Source organism: Eptatretus burgeri, chromosome 1 (genome assembly GCF_056783735.1).
Source record: "Eptatretus burgeri isolate ZD-2024b chromosome 1, Ebu_testis_v1, whole genome shotgun sequence".
Lineage (NCBI taxonomy): Eukaryota > Metazoa > Chordata > Myxini > Myxiniformes > Myxinidae > Eptatretus > Eptatretus burgeri.
Genome location: NC_140961.1, coordinates 23,162,439 through 23,183,708, shown reverse-complemented (window position 1 = coordinate 23,183,708; position 21,270 = coordinate 23,162,439). Strand labels below are relative to the sequence as shown.

Below are 21,270 nucleotides of genomic sequence, written 5' to 3'. Positions count from 1 at the left end.
GGTGAGAGCAGTATCATTTTTGACCCTGCCCCCCTTGGGTGGGGTCAAAAGGTCAAATACCAAAAATGCAATTACAGGCACATTTTAAAAGTATTTTTTTTAATGAAACTTCGTATATGCAATCAGCATTGGGGGACACATGAAATATGCAGTTTTTATTTATTTATTTATTTGGATTTGACCCCCAGTTCATGTCTGAAGGGGTGGAGATTTGGGACCTCAGGAAAAAAAAAAAACTTTAAATTTTTTTTATTTTATTACCCAAGATTTGATATTGGGTCATTCTTGGTGGAACATTTTGCCATCTTTCAACTTTGCTTGAGGTGGGAAGCATGGGGATTTACAATGGTGCACCATCGACTTCGTACTCGTTTAGATGTGCCAGACAGACTGGAAAAATACATTTGTGGGTTAGTTGCGTGTTGGGGAGTTTCAAATGTTTTTAGCAGCGTCTCGTGTAGCGAGCGCTATTCTAAGAGAGCTCGGCGTTCTTCTCCTTCTCCTTCTCCTTCTTCTCCTTCTCCTCCTCCTCCTCCTCCTCCTCGTTCTGAAGACAAAAACCTTTATATTAGGACTCGGCTCCTTTATATACACGATCCGGATCTCCTGAAATACTAAACACTTGTACACATCCTCGCATTGAGGGTGCCTTTTGAGAGCGTCTATCATGAACTTTCAAATATATTCGGACATTTGCTTTAAAGTTTCAAAAAGTTCACGTTACTATTTAAAGATTATTCCATTTAATATATTGTAATTTCGTAAATACATTATTTATTTCGTAAATACGTAAATACACTATGACGGGGCTCGCTATTGGCTTAATGAAGGCACATGACGAAATACACTGAACAACAAATTTCAAAAATTTTTTTTTACTGGAGACGTGTAAAGTGATTAAGACTAATTTGGGTACGCTGATTTCAAAAATCATAACCGTTTTGCTGTATCACGTCAGGATTTTCAGGAGCAGAAATATTCCCATTGCCTAGAAGTCAGGATTTCAATGAAATTTACATATGTCTTTAACATGTCTATTTCGTACAATTGTTGTTAACTTGTGTTATATTTCTTTCTTTCAGATAAAGATGAGTAGGCGTTCCTGTACCAATCATCCTGACAACTTCTGTTATGTCTGTGGTCGGTATACCAAAAAAGATCAACAGCGAAGTATATCTACAGCAGTGAAAATGAAGGCCGCCTACTTTCACTACTTCGGGTGTAAGGTGGGGGACCAAGAACAGAGCTGGGCACCACACATCTGCTGCACAAGCTGTCACACAACCTTGACTCAGTGGTTGGTGGGCAAGCACACGAGCATGCCATTTGCGGTGCCCATGATATGGCGTGAGCCGCAGAATCATCATGATGATTGTTATTTCTGCTGCACAAGCATCGCCGGCTTCAACAAGAAGAATAAAGGTCACATCAAGTACGCTGACTGCGTCTCTGCTCGTAAACCTGTGCCTCATGATGACGAGAACCCCGTTCCAACACCTCCATCTGATCAGAACATAGCTGTAAGCAGTGGTGAAGAGGATGGTGATGATGAACCTTTTGAACCCGACACTCAAGAATCACACCTTCTGAACCAGGGAGACTTAAATGATCTTGTAAGAGATCTCTCGCTGTCAAAGGCGAAGGCAGAGCTGCTTGGATCAAGGCTGCAGCAGTGGAATCTACTTGAACCTAACACCAAGATATCCTTGTTCAGAGCACGTCACAGAGACATGGCTGAGTTCTTTGAGATGGAAGACACGATGACATTCTGCAGTGACATCAACGGTCTGTTGAAAGAACTTGGGTGTGATCACGATCCTGCAGACTGGCGCCTCTTCATCGACTCGGGGAAGAACAGCTTGAAGGCTGTTTTGCTCCACAATGGCAACGAGAAACCATCAGTCCCACTGGCTCACGCGTTCGGCATGACAGAGACCTATGAGACAATGCGGCAGCTGCTTGATTCCATCAAGTACAATGACTTCAACTGGCACATCTGCGGAGACTTGAAAGTGGTGGCGCTGTTGTTAGGGCTGCAGTCAGGCTACACGAAATACATGTGCTTCCTTTGTCTCTGGGATAGCAGAGACGACAAGAATCACTGGACGAAGAAAGATTGGGAAGAGCGAAAAGAGCATGTACCTGGTCGACACAACGTGAAGCATGTCGCCCTTGTCGACCCAGCCAAGGTTTTCCTTCCACCACTCCACATAAAGCTCGGCTTGATGAAAAGTTTTGTACGGGCAATGGATCTGAATGGGCGTGGGTTTTTATACCTCAAGGAAAAGTTTGGCAACACCTTGTCGGAGGCCAAGATCAAGGCTGGTGTCTTTGTTGGACCGCAAATCCGACAGATTATGAAGGACGAAACTTTTCCGACAACTCTAAACCCCAAAGAGCTGGCAGCGTGGAGGAGCTTCAAAGCTGTGACGGACAACTTCTTGGGGAACGAGCGCGCGGACAACTATGAAGAAATAGTGCAGCAGCTGCTGGAGTCCTTCAGGAAACTTGGCTCCAGGATGTCCCTGAAAATCCATTTCCTACACCAGCACCTGAACTTCTTCCCTGACAACTTGGGAGCAGTCTCGGACGAGCACGGCGAGCGATTCCACCAAGAGATTTCACTCATGGAGACGCGTTACCAAGGGCGGCACAACCCGAACATGATGGGCGATTTCTGCTGGTTCCTGCATCGTGAAACTGACACAGAGCAGCACAAACGCAAAGCCAAATGCCTAAAGCATTTCTAATTACATTCTAGTGGAGTTTTTCTGTAATTTCTATAATTTTGAAGCATTCATGATGAAATAAATGAATAAATGAATTTTTGTAAATTCCATTGAAATCCTGACTTCTAGGCAATGGGAATATTTCTGTTACTGAAAATCCTGACGTGATACAGCAAAACGGTTATGATTTTTGAAATCAGCGTACCCAATTAGTCTAAATCACTTTACACATCTCCAGTAAAAAATTTTTGTTGTTCAGTGATATCCGAAGTTGTTTTTGTTATTGTTCTTTTTTTTTAAGCCGACAACGCTGCTCTTGGACACATTTGTCCTTGTTTATTTATGTTCGTTTTTAATGTGAATTTATTTACTCCATGTACCAGTTGTCAGCTGGTGTTGGAGGAGAGCGAGGTGAACGGTCCCTGGAGGAAGGATCCTGATGTTATGGTTCCCTGGGAGAAGGTCCTTTATGTGGTAATTGTGCAAACGTTTGTCTTTATTGAAGCCAAACATTAACAAAAGCAAGTTTGTTTTATTCATGCCGCTCTAACAAACTCATTTTATATGAATGGACCTTGTTTCTCGGCAGGTCATGTGGCGAGAGGGCGAGCCTGTGTGTCCGATCTGCTTAGACCACCCAGTAGCCCCACGTACGGCCCGTTGTGGTCACGTGTTTTGCTGGCCGTGTTGCTCGCACCTTTTATCGATCTCCGACACGTCGAGCATCACATTGTGTCCCGTCTGCTTCCAACTGCTCGAGTCGGATTCTCTGCGCAGGTTGGAATCACTGTTTTGCATTACTTTTTATCATAAGTCGAGTACAGGCAGGACCTAAAGAGAGCCTTTAACCGTAAATCGAGTACCTTGCGCTTTTGTGTCAAAATTGATGAATGCACATCCGCAGTCGTCTCATGTTCTTCCCACCCGTCTTTCAAGGCTATCGTCACCTCGTGGTTTATTTTCCATCCAATCCTGATCTCTTCTGTTCTCTGATCACCCACCCCCACCCTGTTTCCTCCCTACCACTCTCTCCACTATCATGTGTTCGTGCCTTTTTTTGTCCACCTGTTCCCCCTCTGTTCCTCTGGCTGTAAACTTGCCAACTTCTGTTTGTTTAGTTATTGTTTGATTATTCAAAAAGTTGTGGATGGATTATGTCAAAACTTGGTGGACGAGTTGGTTAGGTGACAAGAACAAGCTGATTAGATTTTGGTTCAGATCCGGATCCAGATCCGGCTTATCGGTGGGATACAAAATGTAAACTGTTCAGCCTGGCTGAGGTGTACACTCTACCGAGTGCCGTTTCAGTTTCTTGTTGGAATGTCGAACATGGAATTCTCCATTTCTACCCCGCACACACGAAGCGAAAGTCAGGGTTGAGCAGTTGGTTCACTTTGTGTGTCAGTCTGTCTGTTATCTGTCCGCCGACATCAGTTTATGATCGAGGAACAACCTATTTCAATTCAATGTTGTATTTTGAACACGAATGAGGAAATGAACCTGTAGTTTATCGGTACTTCAGCTCTGAATTTGTCCCGTTCTCACATGTGCAGAGACAAGTGAGATTATTTTTTTACTGCCTGGTAGTCAAACAAGATTGAAAATCGTTAAAAAGAGGAATCTTATTGTTTTGGGGTCACCATAAAGGACACAAACAGGCACAAAGAACTGTAACGTGTTAAATAAGGTGGTGCAAATGACTCTGCAGCAACGGCGGTAGACTTCCGGAATTCATTTTATTTTTATACGACCTTGAACTCTTCATTTTATTTCAATTGAATTATACAGTTGAACACTAGGATACAAATAGTCTTCTTGCCACTTTCAAAATCTTCCAGTTTTGCAGTACTTGGACATGTTAAATAAGGTGTTGTATAAGACTGCAACAAAGATGGTAAACTTCCAGAATTTTTTATTCCTCTGCTGATGAAGTCGCCGGAGGCATTTTTTTGGGTCGTCCGTCCGTCTGTATGTACGTACGTATGTCCGTCTATGCTAATTTTGTTTTCTCTGCAACCGCTTATCCGATTGACACAATTTTCACCATTGGTGCAAATACTCATATAGAAGGTTTTAATGATAATTATTGCTTCATAGGTCACGTCGTGTGGCAGCCATGTTGGTAAAAAGGAAAAACTTTGGACCTCTGTATCTCTGAAACCGCTCAATGGGGGGGGGGGGGAAATGAAACTTGGCACATGTGGGAAACGAGTTTTTTTTTTTTTTTGATGATGTCATCGGTGGCTTCATAATGACATCATAATTGAATCCGTCAAACTCCTTATCCGATCGGTATGAAAATTTTTGAGGTCATCTCGGACTAAATTGTATTGGGGGGGCGGGGGGGAGGAATTGATGACATCAGTCATGTGGTTCGCAAGCCACTTTGTTTTTAACATGAAAACCTTCAAAAAATCTTCTCAAACGGCTGGACAGATTTAGGCGGAACTTTACACGTATAATCGTCTATCCATGAAGAATACAAACTTCTCCACCGATGACGTCATAGGTCACATGGTTTGGCAGCTTTGATTTTTTTTTTTGGAAGAATAAACCTTTAAAAATCCTGCCCTGCAGAACAGCTTGGCAGAACGAGAGGAAACTTAACCCACAAGCTTTGTTCCTCAAGCTTTGGGGATACCAGTGTGTTCTAGAAAAAATAATAGGTCACATGGTCTGGCAGCCATATTGGATAGAACGAAAATCAAAAAAAAATTATCTCTTGAACCGCTTCATCGATCAACGTGAAACATCGCAATTATGATATAGTCATGGGGAATATGTTTTAAATTTTAACCTGATCGGACGCATGGTCTGGCAGCCAGAATTATTTAATATTTTGATTCTGGGTTCAAGAATTAAAATTAAACTTGGTACAAGTATTTCTCGTGATGTAATGTGGGCGGAGGCATATCTGGTGACGTCGAAGAGTGCCCCTCCAGTTTATACAACCTTTCGAATCTTTTTATTTTTTTTTAATTTGAATTGAATGATGTACTTGAACAATTGCATGGAGTAAGGTGTTCTCTGACCTCTAGTCATATCTGTAGCGTGGTGCAATTGACACTTCAGCATACCAATCTGCTGTATCTCATTCTGTTTTAAAATGATCATCGATTGACCTTGATCCTCAGTGTGGTTTGGCGATTCTCCAAGCCCTGTGCTCTGGGAGATACTGTTACTTTTGGGATGGTGAGGAGAGGACTGAATAGCACGAGAGGCAAACCACAAACCCCAGGAGGTTGGAGTTTCTCTTCGTCTTCTAGACTTTTGTTGTTTGAAATATTTGACATTTCCTTTCCACTGAATTTTCAGATCTTCAATGCACTCTCAAACTAGCCTGTCAGTGCTGTTCCTGCAGGCCCCGGTCTGGGTCATGTCCGAGTGCTCGGTGCAAGCTTCTCTGAGGCTGCCAAGCTGCTTGATGCCAAACGGGTAGAACTCCAGTCTCTTCTTCCAGCACCTGATGATGAAGCGCCCTTCATCCTCACCTCCCTTGCCGAGTTGCAGGTCTGCCCCGTCCATTTATCACCCTCCGCTCCTCAAGTTGAACACTCACCTCACCCAATTGTATTTTTATTTGTTCTTTAACAGGTTCAACTGGATTCTTGGACAGCACAGTCTTTAGGTGGTCTCTCGCTCCAAAGTGGAACAGAAAAAGAATTGTCCGAGCAAAAGCACAAGGAGTTGGGTGTCTTTGACAAGATGAATGATGATGAAGAAGATTTTTATTTTTATTACCAAGGTGAGTCTTGAGTGAGCAAAAATTCCAGAACAGTCATTTGTAATTTATGTGTAATTCTTCTTGTCATTCACTCCGTCAATCTTGCTTTTTAGATTTCATTCAACTGGACATGGGAAATGCAAAGGACTCCCTTGCTTTAAACAAGGAATGTGTTCAGAGCGAACCACTTTTAACATAGTACAAGGGGAGATAAGTTCCAGACCCTGTCAAAGATCCAAGATTATACACTGTTTTCTCAACTAACTGACACAAATAATACATCAATATTCACTAAAATACTGCAAATTAATACAAATGCAGTACAAACTAGAAGGCCATTCGGTATAGCACTTACCTCCACCACGCAATGCCTGATCCAGTAGAAAGTATTGGGCCCAAAGTATATATATATATATATATATATATATATATATATATATATATATATATATATATATATATATATATATATATATATATATATATATATATATATATATATATATATATATATATATAGACATAATCACCCAAGAAGTAGTTTTTGGCCCTATCTGTCAATGGTGAAGAATCGCTCTAAAAATTAAAAAATATTATTGTATCCGGACCTGGTTCAGATCTTCACCAATATCGAATCAATTTGTCCTTGTCACACACACAAACTGTCCACCAAGTTTTGTCTGAATCCATCTGCAACTTTTTGAGATATTCTGCACACAAACAAACAAACGAGCAAGCAAGGAAAAGACGTTGAGCAGAGCACGATTCTTGCAAAATCCACCCCCCTCTCTAAAGGTTGCCATGGATACATCAAATTGTCCATTTCATCAAGATTAAAGTTGACTATCTTATTTGACGCTCCAGTCAATCGGATGAAAATTTATTTTTCAGATTGAAATTGATGATTTTAGAAGCTTGACCTTGAGTTATGCCTGGTGTTGGCTTCATGGTTAGGGTGGTGGGCTTGGGATCCTGGGGTCCTGAGTTTGAATCCCACTTAGCTGTTGAATTAACACCAGGTGGGGTTGACTCAGCCTGCCATCCTTCTGAAGTCGACAAAATGAGTACCAGCTTGCTGGTATCCTGTGTCGGAGTGGCGACCCGTCCAGTATTGTGTCCAATAGCCAAGGAGACTGCTTAGGCAGGAGCAATGCTCTGCATAGTGTATGGTCCCTTTGGATGGATGGATGGACCTTGAGTTGTTGATCTTTGACCTTTGAACCTCAAGTAGTTGCTTTCCCATTTCATTGATGGATCATGCAAATCCTGTTCAACTTTCAAGTTAATGGGATGTAAATTGCTGATTTTCAGTTGAAAATGGATGATTTTTGAAGTCTGACCTTAAGTTGATGTTTGACCTTTTGACTTCAAAAATGGTTGGTTTCCAAATTCAGTGACGCAATATGCAACTCTTGTTCAAATTTCAAGTCAATCATATGAAAAATGACGTTTTTAGAAATTTAACCTCAAGCTGACCTTTGACTTCAAAATCAAAATGGTTCTCAGTTGAGACGACTTCTACAAATTTGTAAAGTTTCATGATGATCAGTTTAGAATTGTGTCCTGGAGTCGATTAAACAGACAAACAGAATAATGAAAAATCACTCGTAGAGTGACAACTTGGCGAAACGGAACGGCACTCCGGAGACGACATACCTCCACCAGGCTGAATAGTTTACATTTTGTATCCTGCTGATAGGTCGGATCTGATTGATCTGACATGAACCAAAATCGAATCACCTTGTTTTTGTCATCTAACCAACTCTTCCACCTCGTTTTGTCACAAGTCATCCACCACTTTTTGATAACAAGCGAAATATCGTTTTTGGCCGCATCTCTCAATGGTGAAAAATCACCTGAAAAATTCTCAAATCTGGATCCAGATCTTCACCAAAATTGAAACAAGTAGTCGTTGTCGCACACCCAACCTCTCCACCAAGTTTCATCGAAATCCGTCCTCAACTTTTCGAGATATCATTTTTAGCCCCATCTCTCAATGGTGAAGAATCAGTTAAAAATTAAATAATTCTTGTATCCAGATCTGGATTCAGATCTTCACCAAAATGAATCAGTTCTTCCTAGTGGTACTCCCAACCTGTTCACCAAGTTTCATGTGAATCCATCCATAACTTATTGAGATATTGTGCTATTTAGAGTTTTTGGCCCAATCTCTCAATGGTGAAGAATCACTTAACAAATTCTCAGATTCGGATCTTCAACAAAATTTAGCGTTGCCGTCCTTGGCCGGTCACCAACACACGCATACAAAATTTCACAACGATTGCTTGAAAACTGTCCAAAAATCGTTTGACAAACAGACAAATGCTTCAGACCAACATACTTGGCAAAAAAAAATTCACCAAGTAACAAAATCGACTGACCAATATACTTGAAAAATCTTCGCTCTTGCAAATAACAGACAGACGGGTGAAAACATAATCTCCCTCCACCTTTAATGGCAGAGGTAATGAATACTGTTCTCACCAAACAGGCTGGTTTTCATGTGAAATTTGGTGTGGAGTATTACTCTGTGTGGGGTAGTGGGTTGTGCGGGTCATCAGCTAGCAATGGGAGAATCAAACTTTGGGGAGAGGAGGGCTCCTCTGGACAACTGGAATCACTAATTACTGAGCTTGAACCACTTGTAGGACATTTGGGAAGGGTGGGGGCACGCAGATTTTTAGATCCTCGTGGAGGATCTTTAAGTCTTACTCACGTTGTTCTTCATCTTCTTCTTGTGGACTTTTTTGTTTCACAGCCTACAGTTTTCATCGAAACTTCCTGAAACTTGGCATATATATGTAAAAATACCCTGCGCAGACAGTAACCATCTCCAATTTTTAAAATTCCTCCTAGAAAAAAAGTTGACATCAAAATATCTCCGCTAATGGAAATCGCCGATACAATTATCTCCGAAACTAGGCAAGCTTTTTGAATTTTGTTTGCGGGAATCAAGCCGGGCATTAGCACAGATAATAATTTATCGCAAACCTGATGCATCACAATGTCATCATATTCGTTTTTATGACATCTTTTTCGTTTTTACGACATCATTATGAGGACGAGGATCTTAGCTCATTTGAGCTTGTTAAATGAGATGCTCGCTTTCTCACCGAATCATTTCATTTACAAATTATTCAACTGTGAGCTACATTGTTGTATACCACTCCTTCTCATTTCCATTGCCGGGCGCTGAAGGAAGGAAGTACTTGGTCATTGCTCCTTTTGGTTGTTTTTATCTTGCCAAAACGAAGTTTTTGCAAGATATGTTAGTCAGCTTGTATGTTTCTTTTTATTTATTTATTTATTTATTTATTTATTTATTTTCGTCTGTAATCACGTATAAAAAATTCTGCAGAGCACAGTTATCATTGGAAATTTTTGTAACTTCGCATATCAGAGGCCTATAGAGGTCCCTTTCAGCGCATAAAATTTTGAAGGTCAAGGTCAAAGGTCAAGGTCACTTTGTCGCAAATCAGGGGAGTCGACGAAACCCTTATTTTTTGAGTAATTTTGATCGGATCGTCTTCAAACTTCATGGGAATATAGTTCATGGTCTGGCGCTCAGCTGATTAATTTTTGGTGGCGATTGGCCTTGACCTTCATGGTTAACGCCTGAGGTCAAACATATTTGACCCCAAGGTCAAATTTTCAAGTTTTAGGAACCATATCGTGAAGTATCTCAAATTGAACACCTCGATGAGTGCTTTCTCGATATGTCAAGCTTGAGACATTTTGACGTCATTTGGTGACGTTATGAGGCAAACGCATATTTTTCATGGTTACTCTGTAGAACGATTCTCATCGGAATCTCTCGTAGGCAGATATTCCTCAAGGAGTCGCTCCTGGTGGATAGCAGCTCTGTTCACCTCAGTGTGACCTTAAAGAAGTCACACGTGGTCACCTTTTGGGTTTATTTTTTTTTTTTTTGTCCGGGCAATATCTCGGCCATCCTTTGAGCTAGGAAGCTGAAATTTTGTGACAAAAGTGAAGATGTGCTTTGGAAAAAAAAAAAAAAAAAGAACCAGGATATTTTATTTTTTGTTTCATTGATTGATTAATTACTTGATTAGTATCGATTTATCACTTACTTATTTTCTTTCTCATCTGGGCAATATCTCGAGCACCTTTTGAGCAAAGAAGCTGATATTTGGACACTGATATGCGAAATGTGATGGTTTTCCCTTGGCACACCATGTCCTCGACGGTGAACAAGTGATTTGGCTATAAAGGGTATTTTTGTTTATTGATTAATCAATTGATCGATAATTTTCAAAAAGTTACAGATTCGGATGAAACTGGTGGTTTTGGTATGCTATTAGCTAATTCATTAAGAAATTAAATAATTTTACGATTATTATTTGTTTATTTTAATTATGCAATTAATCATTTATTTTACACCACTCCCTCCAAATTCTGTCTCCATGTGTCGCAGGCGCCCCAGCAATGTCGTGCGCTGGAGGATTTGTTATTTACTTACATTTATGGCCAAAATATTGGCACCCTTGCACTTTTTTCAAATAATGCACCATTTCTTCCAGAAAATTGTTGAAATTAAAAAAACAAATCTTTCAGTTTCCACATATGTATTTCTTTGGTTTGCAGTCGAACAAAACAAAAAGAGCTGAAATAATTACTCACTTTTCGCTTATTCCACACACAAATCCTAAAATGGCCAGGACAATATATTTGGCACCTTTTATAAGTTGATAAAAAATAACTAGATGTCAAGCTGATGATTTTCCTTTGCTTTGGAATTGAACTCACCTGTGGTGAGTTGCAAGTTCCTGCAAAATAAAAAATCACTCATTCAACCAGTTTGAATCGAGAAATGGAGTCATTGTGCTGTTTTGTGTCACTGTGTTTACCACAATGAGCATGGAGAAAAGAAAGAAAACCAGAGAATTGTTTGAGCAGGTCAGGCAAAGATTGTAGTCAAGCATGGACAATCTCAAGGCTACAAGTGCATCTCCAGAGACCTTGATGTTCCTGTGTCATGGTACGCAATGTTATCAGGAAGGTTAAGGCCCATGCCACTGTAGCCGACCTCCCTGGACGAGGGCGCAAGAGAAAACTTGATTGAAGATTGCAGTGAAGGATTGTTTGAATGGTGGAGAAAGCATCTTGATCAACTGCCAAGCAGAATCAAGTTGACCTTCAGACACAAGGTATGATAGTTTCAACTCGCACCATCTGTCACCAACTCAATGAAAGGGGGTTTCTATGGGAGGATACCCAAGAGGACTCCACTGCTGAGAGACAGAGACAGAGACAGTGACAGACACATAAGAAAGCCCAACTGGAGTTTGCCAAAACACACCTGAACAAGCGAAAATCCTTCTGAGAGAATGTCCTGTGCACAGATGAGACCAAATTGTAGCTTTTTGATGAAGCACATCATCTCTATGTTTACAGAAAACAAAATGAAGCTTTCAAAGAAAAGAACACCTTCCCTCCAGTCAAATATGGAGGAGGTTCAGTGGTGTTTTGGGGTTGCTGTGCTGCCTCTGGCACTGGGTGTATTGAATGTGTGCATGACATCATGAAATCAGGAGATTACCAAGAAATTTTGGAGGACAATGTTCAACCCAGTGTCAGAAAACTGAGTCTCCATCAAAGGTTATGGGTCTTGCAGCAGGACGATGACCCCCAAAACACTTCAAAAAGCACCCAGGAATCGTTCAACACAAAACTCTGGACTGTTCTGAAGTGGCTACCAATCAGTCCAGATCTAAATGGCATTGAACACCTCTGGGGGAGATCTGAAAACAGCAGTTGAGAGAAGGAACCCTTCAAATCTGGGAGAACTGGAGCAGTTTGCACAAGAAGAGTGCACCAAACTGCCAGTAGAGAGGTGGAGGAAGCTCATTCATGGCTACAGGAAGCGATTGACTGCAGTTATAACTCCGAAGTCACTTTTAAGCGATGGATTACTGTATATTACCCAATGCCAATAATTGAGAAATTTGTCCTTCATGCCAAAACAAGAGCAAACATTGCTTTGCAATACATGTACCCTCCTGATGTGATTTTTTTGTTGTTGTTGTTGTTGAATCCCAAAAGGGCATAACTTTGTGAGAAATTCACGAAACACCCTGAAGCTCGAAATTGTTCTGTAACTTTTAATAAAGCCATGTGCCAAGTTTCAGTTGAATATGTTAAGGTATGGGGAAAAATTCTGGAAAGAATTACAGGTGGGACGGATGGAGAGCAAACCTATAGTCCTCTCCAGTGAAACCGGTAGGGGACTAATAAGCCGTACAAATGACTATCGCACTGTTGATCCATACAAACTGATTGCAATACGAGCTCCAGGTGACTTAATAGCATTCTCACCTTTGCCATTGCCAACTTTCCCTTCTTATCTGGCTCTTGCATCAATCCTGCTGTTGACTCACCCGTAAGGACAGCTTAATTGGTGTTGGACTTTGTAAAGTTTTACACAAAGACTGGAGAAGCAACTTATTACCTCTGCCACTGAAGGTGTACGGAGGTTATGTTTTCACCTCGTCTTGTTTTTGCTATAAGTCTGTAAGCAGGATATCTCACAGTTGTGGAAGGATTCTGGATGAAATTTGGTGGACAGGTTGGGTGTATGTAATCAGAAGTAATCAAATCCATTTTGGTGAAGATCCGGATCTGGAAACCAATTGTTTTTTTTTAATTTCCAAAAGTGATTCTTCACCATTAATAGATGGGGCCAAAAACGATATATAGCATGATATTTCAAAAAGTTTTGGATGGATTATGACACAACTTTTGGTGGATGAGTTGGGAAGGTGATAAGAACAAGCAGATTAGACTTTGGTAAGGTTCGGACGCAGGTCCAGCCTATCGGTGGGATACAAAATGTAAAATGTTCAGTCTGGCGGAGGTATGCAGTCTCCTGAGTGCCGTTGTCGTTGGCACTGTGGTTATCTCATTCAAAGATTGACTTGGCATCGATTGGTCCATTCCGATTCCGATCAGTAAAGCGATTCCAACATTCAATTACTTTAACAGTGTAAACCTTTTCAACGATACATTTTGGGAATGAACCTCTAAGTTGTGTAATATTATGGAAATGTTGGTTAATGAAGACCTTGGTGTATGATTTATTAAAAAAAAATTCTTTAATTCTTTCATAGCGGAAAATGGGCTGCACATTTACTTGCTTCCCTTGACGTGGCGTTGTGTACTGTCCGAGTATGGAACCCCATCTGCATGTCCGAATCATTTCTCTGGCTCCCTCATCAGCAGAGAGGCTTTCACCATGACACAGGTTTGCAGGGGCGGATCCGGGACTGGGGGGGGGGGAGGGGCACCCGGGTTCCCTAAACCCCTCCTCCCTCAACCCTTCCACTCCCATCAAAAGCGATCGTTTTTTTTTCACATGTAATGAGGTGTGTATAACCGAAAAAGCAGTCTCGGAATGTGGGAAAGGTAACCAGCCTTTACAGTGGTAATTGTTTGGAAAATTCACTGCACGAGACAAATATATAGTAAGGTAGGGAAGTCTACCTTGTATTGCGTTGCATTTCAAAAAATTTAAACGTAAAATCTGCAATGATTACATAAAAAAAAATGCTTTCAGTGTTTAATTGTTTGTTTTTGAAGTATACTATTATGTGTGCCAGTCAATAACTAACCTTAAAATAGTTTTCACAAATTGTTTATTGCATGTACTGTACATGTGTAACAACTGTTATTTTTCAACATCATCTCCATTGCATTCCGGATCACCTCCATTGCATTTACTAAGGCCTGGAATGGAGTTGAAATGGAGCCACTCTTTGCTTGCCCTCCTCCTTTCTGGCTGAAAGTAGCGGACCCAACTTTCATCCACAGTCACTATGCACTGTAAGAAAGCATCGCCTTCTGTTTTGTAACGTCGCAGAAGTTCTTCACATGCGTCCACTTGCCGTTCTTTCAGTTCGGGTGTGAGTTGTCGAGGCACCCACCTTGCAGACACTTTGCGGAACCCCAGCACGTTGTGAATGATATGGTGTGCTGAACCATGGCTAATGTTCATTTCGGAGACCACTTTATCCAGCGTAATGTGATGGTTTTCCCTTGGCACATGCTCAACTCCTGCAACCATTTCTGGTGTGTCGGCTGTGTGAGGTCGGCCCGAGCGAGCAGCGTCTTCCACATGGACACTCCACTTTTAAACTACCTGTCCCAGTCGTACACCTGCAGCGATAAACATACATCACCATATTGCATCTTAAAAAGATGCTTGGTACTACAAAACTTTAATATAGACAATAAACAGAGACATTTTTGAAGGACATTATCATAAACAGAAAACCACAAAGCTTTTCGTTGTGCTCTCTTCAGGTGAAATTCGCACAAAGTGAGTGAGTAATGTTGAAGAACAGTCTAATAGACACCTATCAACAAAGTCGATTTGATTGGACATTCTCTTCTGATGCGACATCATCACCTCCCAATGGTCGAGGTGGGAGGATCCTGTTCAGTGTTCAGCTCTCCAATTGGAGGTTGCAGAGTCTGAGGCGGAGCCACTGAGGCTGTTGTGTGTTCTTTGCAACTGTGCTGAACATTATAATGTGGATGCGTTCAAGATATTGAGTAGAGGACGAAGTATAACATGTCCTATTACTGGAAGCGACATTTATCTATTCCACGGACCCCATGTTATGTCGGCAAAAAGAGTTGGTCCACTCGCTTTGCTTATTTGTGCAAAGAAGAAGAGGAACACCAACTCGTCTCATGATCACGGCTGGTTATGAAGAAGATTCCACAACAGCCTCAGCCGCTCCGCCTCAGACTCTGCAACCTCCAATTGGAGAGCTGAACACTCAACAGGCTCCTCCTACCTCGACCATTTGGAGATGGTCATGACTCGTCAGAAGAGAACGTCCAATCAGAATTGACTTTGTTGATAGGTGTCTGTTAGACTGTTCTTCATCATTACTCACTCACTTTGTGCAAATTTCACTTGAAGAGAGCACAACGAAAAACTTTGTCGTTTTCTGTTTATGATAATGTCCTTCAAAATGTCTTGGTTTATGTCTATATTGCATCTTCATTCTGCGATGGATTTCACTGGGATTCACACCCTCACTTCCCAAGAAATGGATGACAGAGCGTTGCTCCTCCCTGGTGCATGCTTCTAAGGGAGCCGCCATCTTGGAACTGAACTGCTGCATCTACTGACGTCATACACTCAATGTTGCCAAATCAAAAACGGGCAAAACATGACTCTTACCCATAGATATAACATATGTCATCTCCAACTACACAAATTACATTCTCAAATTTATATCGCCATTTTAAGGTTACTTATTGACTGGCTCTCGTACATTGTGCCAAAAATCAGGGTGTTAGTTACTAAACATTGTTGAAAAAGATGCATATCAATTTGGTATTTTCAGTATAGTTTCTGTTATTGTCATTTTAATTATCCAAATTGAACAACAATGCAGTTCTTCAAAAATGGTGAAATTTCAAAGCAGTATTCAGAGTTTTTAGTTTTTTTTTCAAAAAAGAAAAAGGACCATGATGTGGATGCAGAAAAAAGGTACGAACTAGTTAAACTGTTAATTTGATTTTGTAACTCTACTAACTGGAGCAGTCTTTTCAGTCTGTTGGAATTTCCTAATGATGATTACGAGTATAGTCGTGTTGTTGGTGACATATTTTGTTGCTTTGGACCTTTTATGCATCGTGATTGTGAACTATCTGTTGAAGAAAGAGTTATAATGTAATTTAACCATTGCTTTGTATACAAGATATCCCAAGTTCTTATCCCATTTTATGAATGTTTAATCCTTTATTTTTAACCAAAATGATTCGTACTTCTTTTCAAAAAAAAAGTCGAAAGTACTGTCCTTCTTTTCAAGTACTGTCCTTCTTTCACCCTGGTTTGTACATAATTTGGCTTGTTACCTCTGCCACTGGTAGAGTAATGAGGAATACGGAAACTGTTGCAAGTGTCTCGCATCTCTAAATATGTGCAGACCCAGCTTGCTTTGTGCAATACCAGTCCTTTTGTCCCTCCTCTGGGCCTGAGGGTTTTGGAAGTCTGTAGTCGTGGGAACTTTGTAGCGTGACAAACTTCCTTACTCTGTGAAGTGGTTCATTCCTTGGTATCTGCATGTGCTTTTTTTTAATTTAATTTTATTTTTTTTATAAACAAATCTTGCAAATACAGGAAACCCTCCAATATCATGGGGGTTGGGTTCCTGGAAAATGTCATGACAGTTGAAACCTTGATCGTGGAAACCAAGGGCCAATGGGAAAGCAGGGGTTCAGTTCCTGGACTTCGAGAAGAAATCGAGGAATATCAACGGCAGCCAGAAATGAACACATTACTTTTGAAAAAAAATATATATATATCGCATTGAAATAAACATGTAAATAAAATAGTGTAAATTAAACAAAAACACAACTTTTACCTTTTTATATTTGTTAAAACACATTGAGGTGGGTGATGGTAAACATATTACATCCTCACACTGCACTTTGCTGTAAATAGAAAACACAAGCTTTAGCTTGGGATGATACTGTTATAGGGGGAAGGTGGAGTGGATTCGGGGAAGGGGTGAGTGGGGAAGGTAATTCAGCAAACACGGAAAAGCAGCATGAGCTTTACAACGAAGGCACCTGCAGCATTGCTACAACATACAACTTAGAAGGGAAATACGATCCTGAAATCACCTTACTTTGAACTACGATCTTATCTGCTTGGGGACCAAGGTGCGAGATGACATCGTCTTCCATCTCATTGGTGTTGAAAACCTGTTCCATTATAATTCCCTTTGCCTCAATTTATTTCATGAGCTGCACATGAGAATATTTGAGAACGGCGATTCGAATTTGAGAGTCGGAAATGAAGTGTTTGGCAATAAGGTTCGATTACAGACTTTGGGATTGAGATTGGAGGGTTTGAAGGACAATGAAGGTTTACGAATTAGGAAGAGTACAATGGGGAAGATTCTACCGACAATCATTGACCCCGTAATGACAGACTGTACAGATGCCGCATTTTCTCCTATGTAACAACTCAATATTTTTGCCCAACGTCATAACCTTTCTCTGCCTTTTGGTACAACTAACTTTATCCATCGCTTTACATTTGAGCTCATTAAAAACGGTGCTCGAGAAATTTCACAATGCTTGTAATGGAAGGTAATCATTCACGCATGAGGTGGATTCGTCCAAATGAAATCCTGCGATAACGGAATCGGAACGCAATTGGTAGGAACCCCCGATTATTGGAGGGTTTCTTGTACATATTTTTAAACAAAAGTTCCATTTTCCAAAATTTTGTGAAGAATGCAATTGTCCTGCAGATATTCTATTTGTATGCATCCACAGGACATGCGCAGACGATTCAAGTACTTGGACCACATCCCCCTGGGCTGTTCGTTCGTGTTTTATGAGCTGGATATTGATTCGTCAGTCGTTTCTCCTGAAACGCTTCAATGCTTTTCCAGTAAGAATCGTGCTCGCATTGCCGCAATCCACATCCGTGCACAACTCACGCTGGTTTCCCTTTCGTTATCCATTTGCCGTTAACACTTGCACGCATCATATCCTCGTGGCTTTATCGTCTGGATTGCTTGTAATCATTCCTTTATTCTTTGCAGAGGAAATGGAAAAACGAAAGCTGTCGAGGGCGCGGAAGGAAAAGGTAGAAAAACGCAGAGAGAGGCGACTAAAGTTGGAAGAAGCAAGATTATACGGCACCTGTTGTGAGTCTGAGCTGCTTACCACAATTGGTTGTGCATGGTCACGTAATATAAAATCTGGGGAAGGGAGGAAGATGACTAAAATAATGTTAGACGTCACCATTGGATAACTCCAAGAGAGCTGCGTGTCCTGAAAACACGAACGCCGACTCCAACGCTTAACTCGGGTTAGATCCTCGTGCCCAAAGTCACTTTAACGTGCCAGTAAATTAAGTGTGGCAGACGGGGAAACCATTACCGTTGGGAACTTGGACCACTTGCCCACCAGGAGCGTTATTTGGACCGAACCCAAGCAGGATAAATCGGGACACATTCAATTCTTCAATAATTTACGACACAGCAAGCAAGGCAATCAAGAGTGGAAAGTGACGGGAGGAATGGCAGTTGAGTAATTTCAAACGAGAAATGGCGGGGAAATGAGGGACACAAAATGGTGGTAAAACATGGAACTTGCATGGCAAGTCATTTACACTACTAGAAACACATGTACATTTTCCCTTGTGCTCTCCCAATCATACCCGACCCCAGAGCACTTGTGAACAATTACTTATCACAAAATACATAAATGGATCCAGACATGAGGAAGGGCACAGAGAGGAGGGTTGAGGGAGAAGATCATTGAGGTAGTTGAGAGAGCAAGTTTAAGGGACTTTGTCGTGCCCATAGTACACCTGAGTTTGCTCCGGTTAGAGTGATCTTGCCACAGCTCAGCGCACACTTTGCACCTCGTGTCTCCCCTTGCAACGGTCTGGGGTGCTGGGTTGGAACCCATCCGGTCAGCGTGATGTTCCACGGGCTCAGGACGGCTAGTTCCGTGCAAATGTTGGCAGGCTTTGGCGTTTGGAGTGCGGTGCTGTCCTCCTGGAGGCGCTGGAAAATACTGCACTGGTACTGTGTCGTGTTAAACATCCCACAGAGAAAAGTGAAGAGGAAGAGGAGGTGCAGAAGAGAGGAAAATGCGTGTATGAAATGAGAAAGGCATGAGGTGTGAAAGAGTGGAGTGAGGGTACAGGCTGGAATTGCGAGTGGGGGAAAGGTCATTGATTAAAAGCTGTCTTTTGGTCTTCGTCTAATCAAGTCCATTGGTGAGAGAGATCTTGGTACGATCAGGTCCGTTTCTTGGAGACACCGAAATCGGCCCAGCTCTACCCCACGATACTTTTGTCACGTGTGGGCTGGCACTTCTTGAACATTTCACTCTCGCCGGCTTCTCATTGGCCCATGCTGCACCGCATGACCGCCAGCCCCGCTCTGGTGCAATTGGTGCCAGCGAGGCAATGTCTGTGCGATTGTTGTTGTAGGGAATTGTGTTAAATGAGGAAATGTTTATGAATGGGTGGATGGCAGTGCATGGTGTTGGGTTGGTGGGGGTGGGAGGAGGGGCGGGGTGGGTCGGGGGGGGTTGAGACAGAGAGGAGTAAGACCCGATCTGCTCACAAATGCAATGCATATTGTTCACATAAATATGATTTACCTGACCCTAAACAGAATACTAAATAAATAACTGACTAATATGTATGTGTGTGCGTGTGCTTCCATTCCCTCGGGGGAGGGGAGGGAGGGGTGGGGGGTGTTGCATGAAGTCAACCTCGGGCCACAACCGTCACGATATATTTAAATTGGCTTTTAAGCTACAGCATCGCGAAATGTTCTTTCTGCGGTTGTTTAGGCTCGTGGAAGAGCTGCTGTGCACACAAATCTCTCGCATGCAGACAGGAAGTAAACACAGGACTTGACATCAAACACATCCATTGACCTTGGAGGAAGTAACTTCCGTGAGCACATAAAATGGAGGCGCTTTCTATTTTCAGCCATGTGAGCACTTTGAGGGAGAAATCTCCCTTCCCATGGGTTATTGGTGCTTTGTCCTCTACATGCTGAGCATCAAGCAAGGAAGCAGCACGTACCATTTTTGAAATCTTTGGGATGACACAGCTGGGGTCGGAATCAAACCGTCGACCTCCCAGATTCAGAGCGGACGCTGTAACCCCAATGCCACTAAATCTGGTATCAAATGCCATACATGTTACAAAGTTCAGCAAAAAGAAAACGATTTAACCACTTTTATAGCTTTACATCTGCGTCGGAATGGCGACCCATCCAGGATTGTGACCAGTAGCACAGGAGACTGCTTCAGCAGCACCGACGCTCTGTACAAAATATGGTCCCAATGGATGGATGGATAACTTTACATGCATGTGCAAGTCTTGTGGTCAATATGCACACTTACCATTGAGCTGTCTATCCTGGATTTGAATCCTGACCCTGCTATAAACTGTCATCCTTGTGTTTCGCAGGCAGGGCGAGGCATCATTGTGTGTCCTACCTTCCAGCATTCATTGGTTGCCATTAGTTCCCAGGTTACAGGTGGAGGTCCAGCCAAGCAGCTTTACAGCTCCAATGAAAACCTCTCAACCTGATCCATACAACATTAAGTGAAAAAGGCTTCATATTGATTGTATTTCGCCAACTGTTTATTATAACAATTCTGATAGTAACATAAAATTCCACCAAATGTCATGGCACGTTCCTTTCCTGTTGTGATGATTGCCCACACACATAACCAAGTCTAATTTGCATAACCAAGAATATCAACGGACCTCCAACGAGAAATGATAATCGGGAGTCTCTTTCGGGATCTGTGGAAGGAAGAGGGATGATACCACAAAGACTTTCAGGAAGGAAAACAGGGAATTTGAAGGAGGTGGGTTTGGGGTGGATTAATGGGGGTAGAAAAGATCAAGATTTTTGGATGAGGGAAGATATGAGTTGTTGGTGAACAGTTTTTTTTTTTTTTTTTTTTTTTTTTTTTGAAAGCAGCTCTGAGTACAAGATATGTTCAAATGCCAATTTCAGGTGTGTGCTTGTGCGCATTTTTGTTTTCCGGTAATCCAAGCAGGTTGTTCATTACCTCCACCACCGAAATTGGATGGAGGTTGTTCAACTTACCCCTGTCTGTGAGCAGGATATCTCAAAAAGTTGTGCATGGATTTGGACGAAATTTCATGGACAGGGTGGGTGTGTGACAAGGACCAATTGATTGATTCTATTTTGGTGAATATCCAAAACTGGACATGAGAATTTTTTTTTACTTTGTAAGTAATTTTTCACCATTGAGAGA

At 41.7% G+C, this 21,270-nt stretch overlaps 1 protein-coding gene across 3 annotated transcripts in view; it reads left to right on the top strand.

The window, feature by feature from the left end:
• LOC147034023 (E3 ubiquitin-protein ligase RNF10-like) overlaps positions 1 to 21,270 on the top strand; it is a 44,920-nt gene that overhangs the window by 17,834 nt on the left and 5,816 nt on the right. For all 3 annotated transcript variants that reach the window (XM_085875264.1, XM_085875274.1, XM_085875284.1), the window contains 8 exons: positions 3,113 to 3,203; positions 3,319 to 3,506; positions 5,864 to 5,970; positions 6,091 to 6,239; positions 6,324 to 6,474; positions 13,581 to 13,714; positions 17,776 to 17,893; positions 18,048 to 18,152. In XM_085875264.1, coding sequence (XP_085731390.1) covers positions 3,113 to 3,203; positions 3,319 to 3,506; positions 5,864 to 5,970; positions 6,091 to 6,239; positions 6,324 to 6,474; positions 13,581 to 13,714; positions 17,776 to 17,893; positions 18,048 to 18,152 — 1,043 coding nt within the window. The remainder of the gene's footprint in view (positions 1 to 3,112; positions 3,204 to 3,318; positions 3,507 to 5,863; positions 5,971 to 6,090; positions 6,240 to 6,323; positions 6,475 to 13,580; positions 13,715 to 17,775; positions 17,894 to 18,047; positions 18,153 to 21,270) is intronic.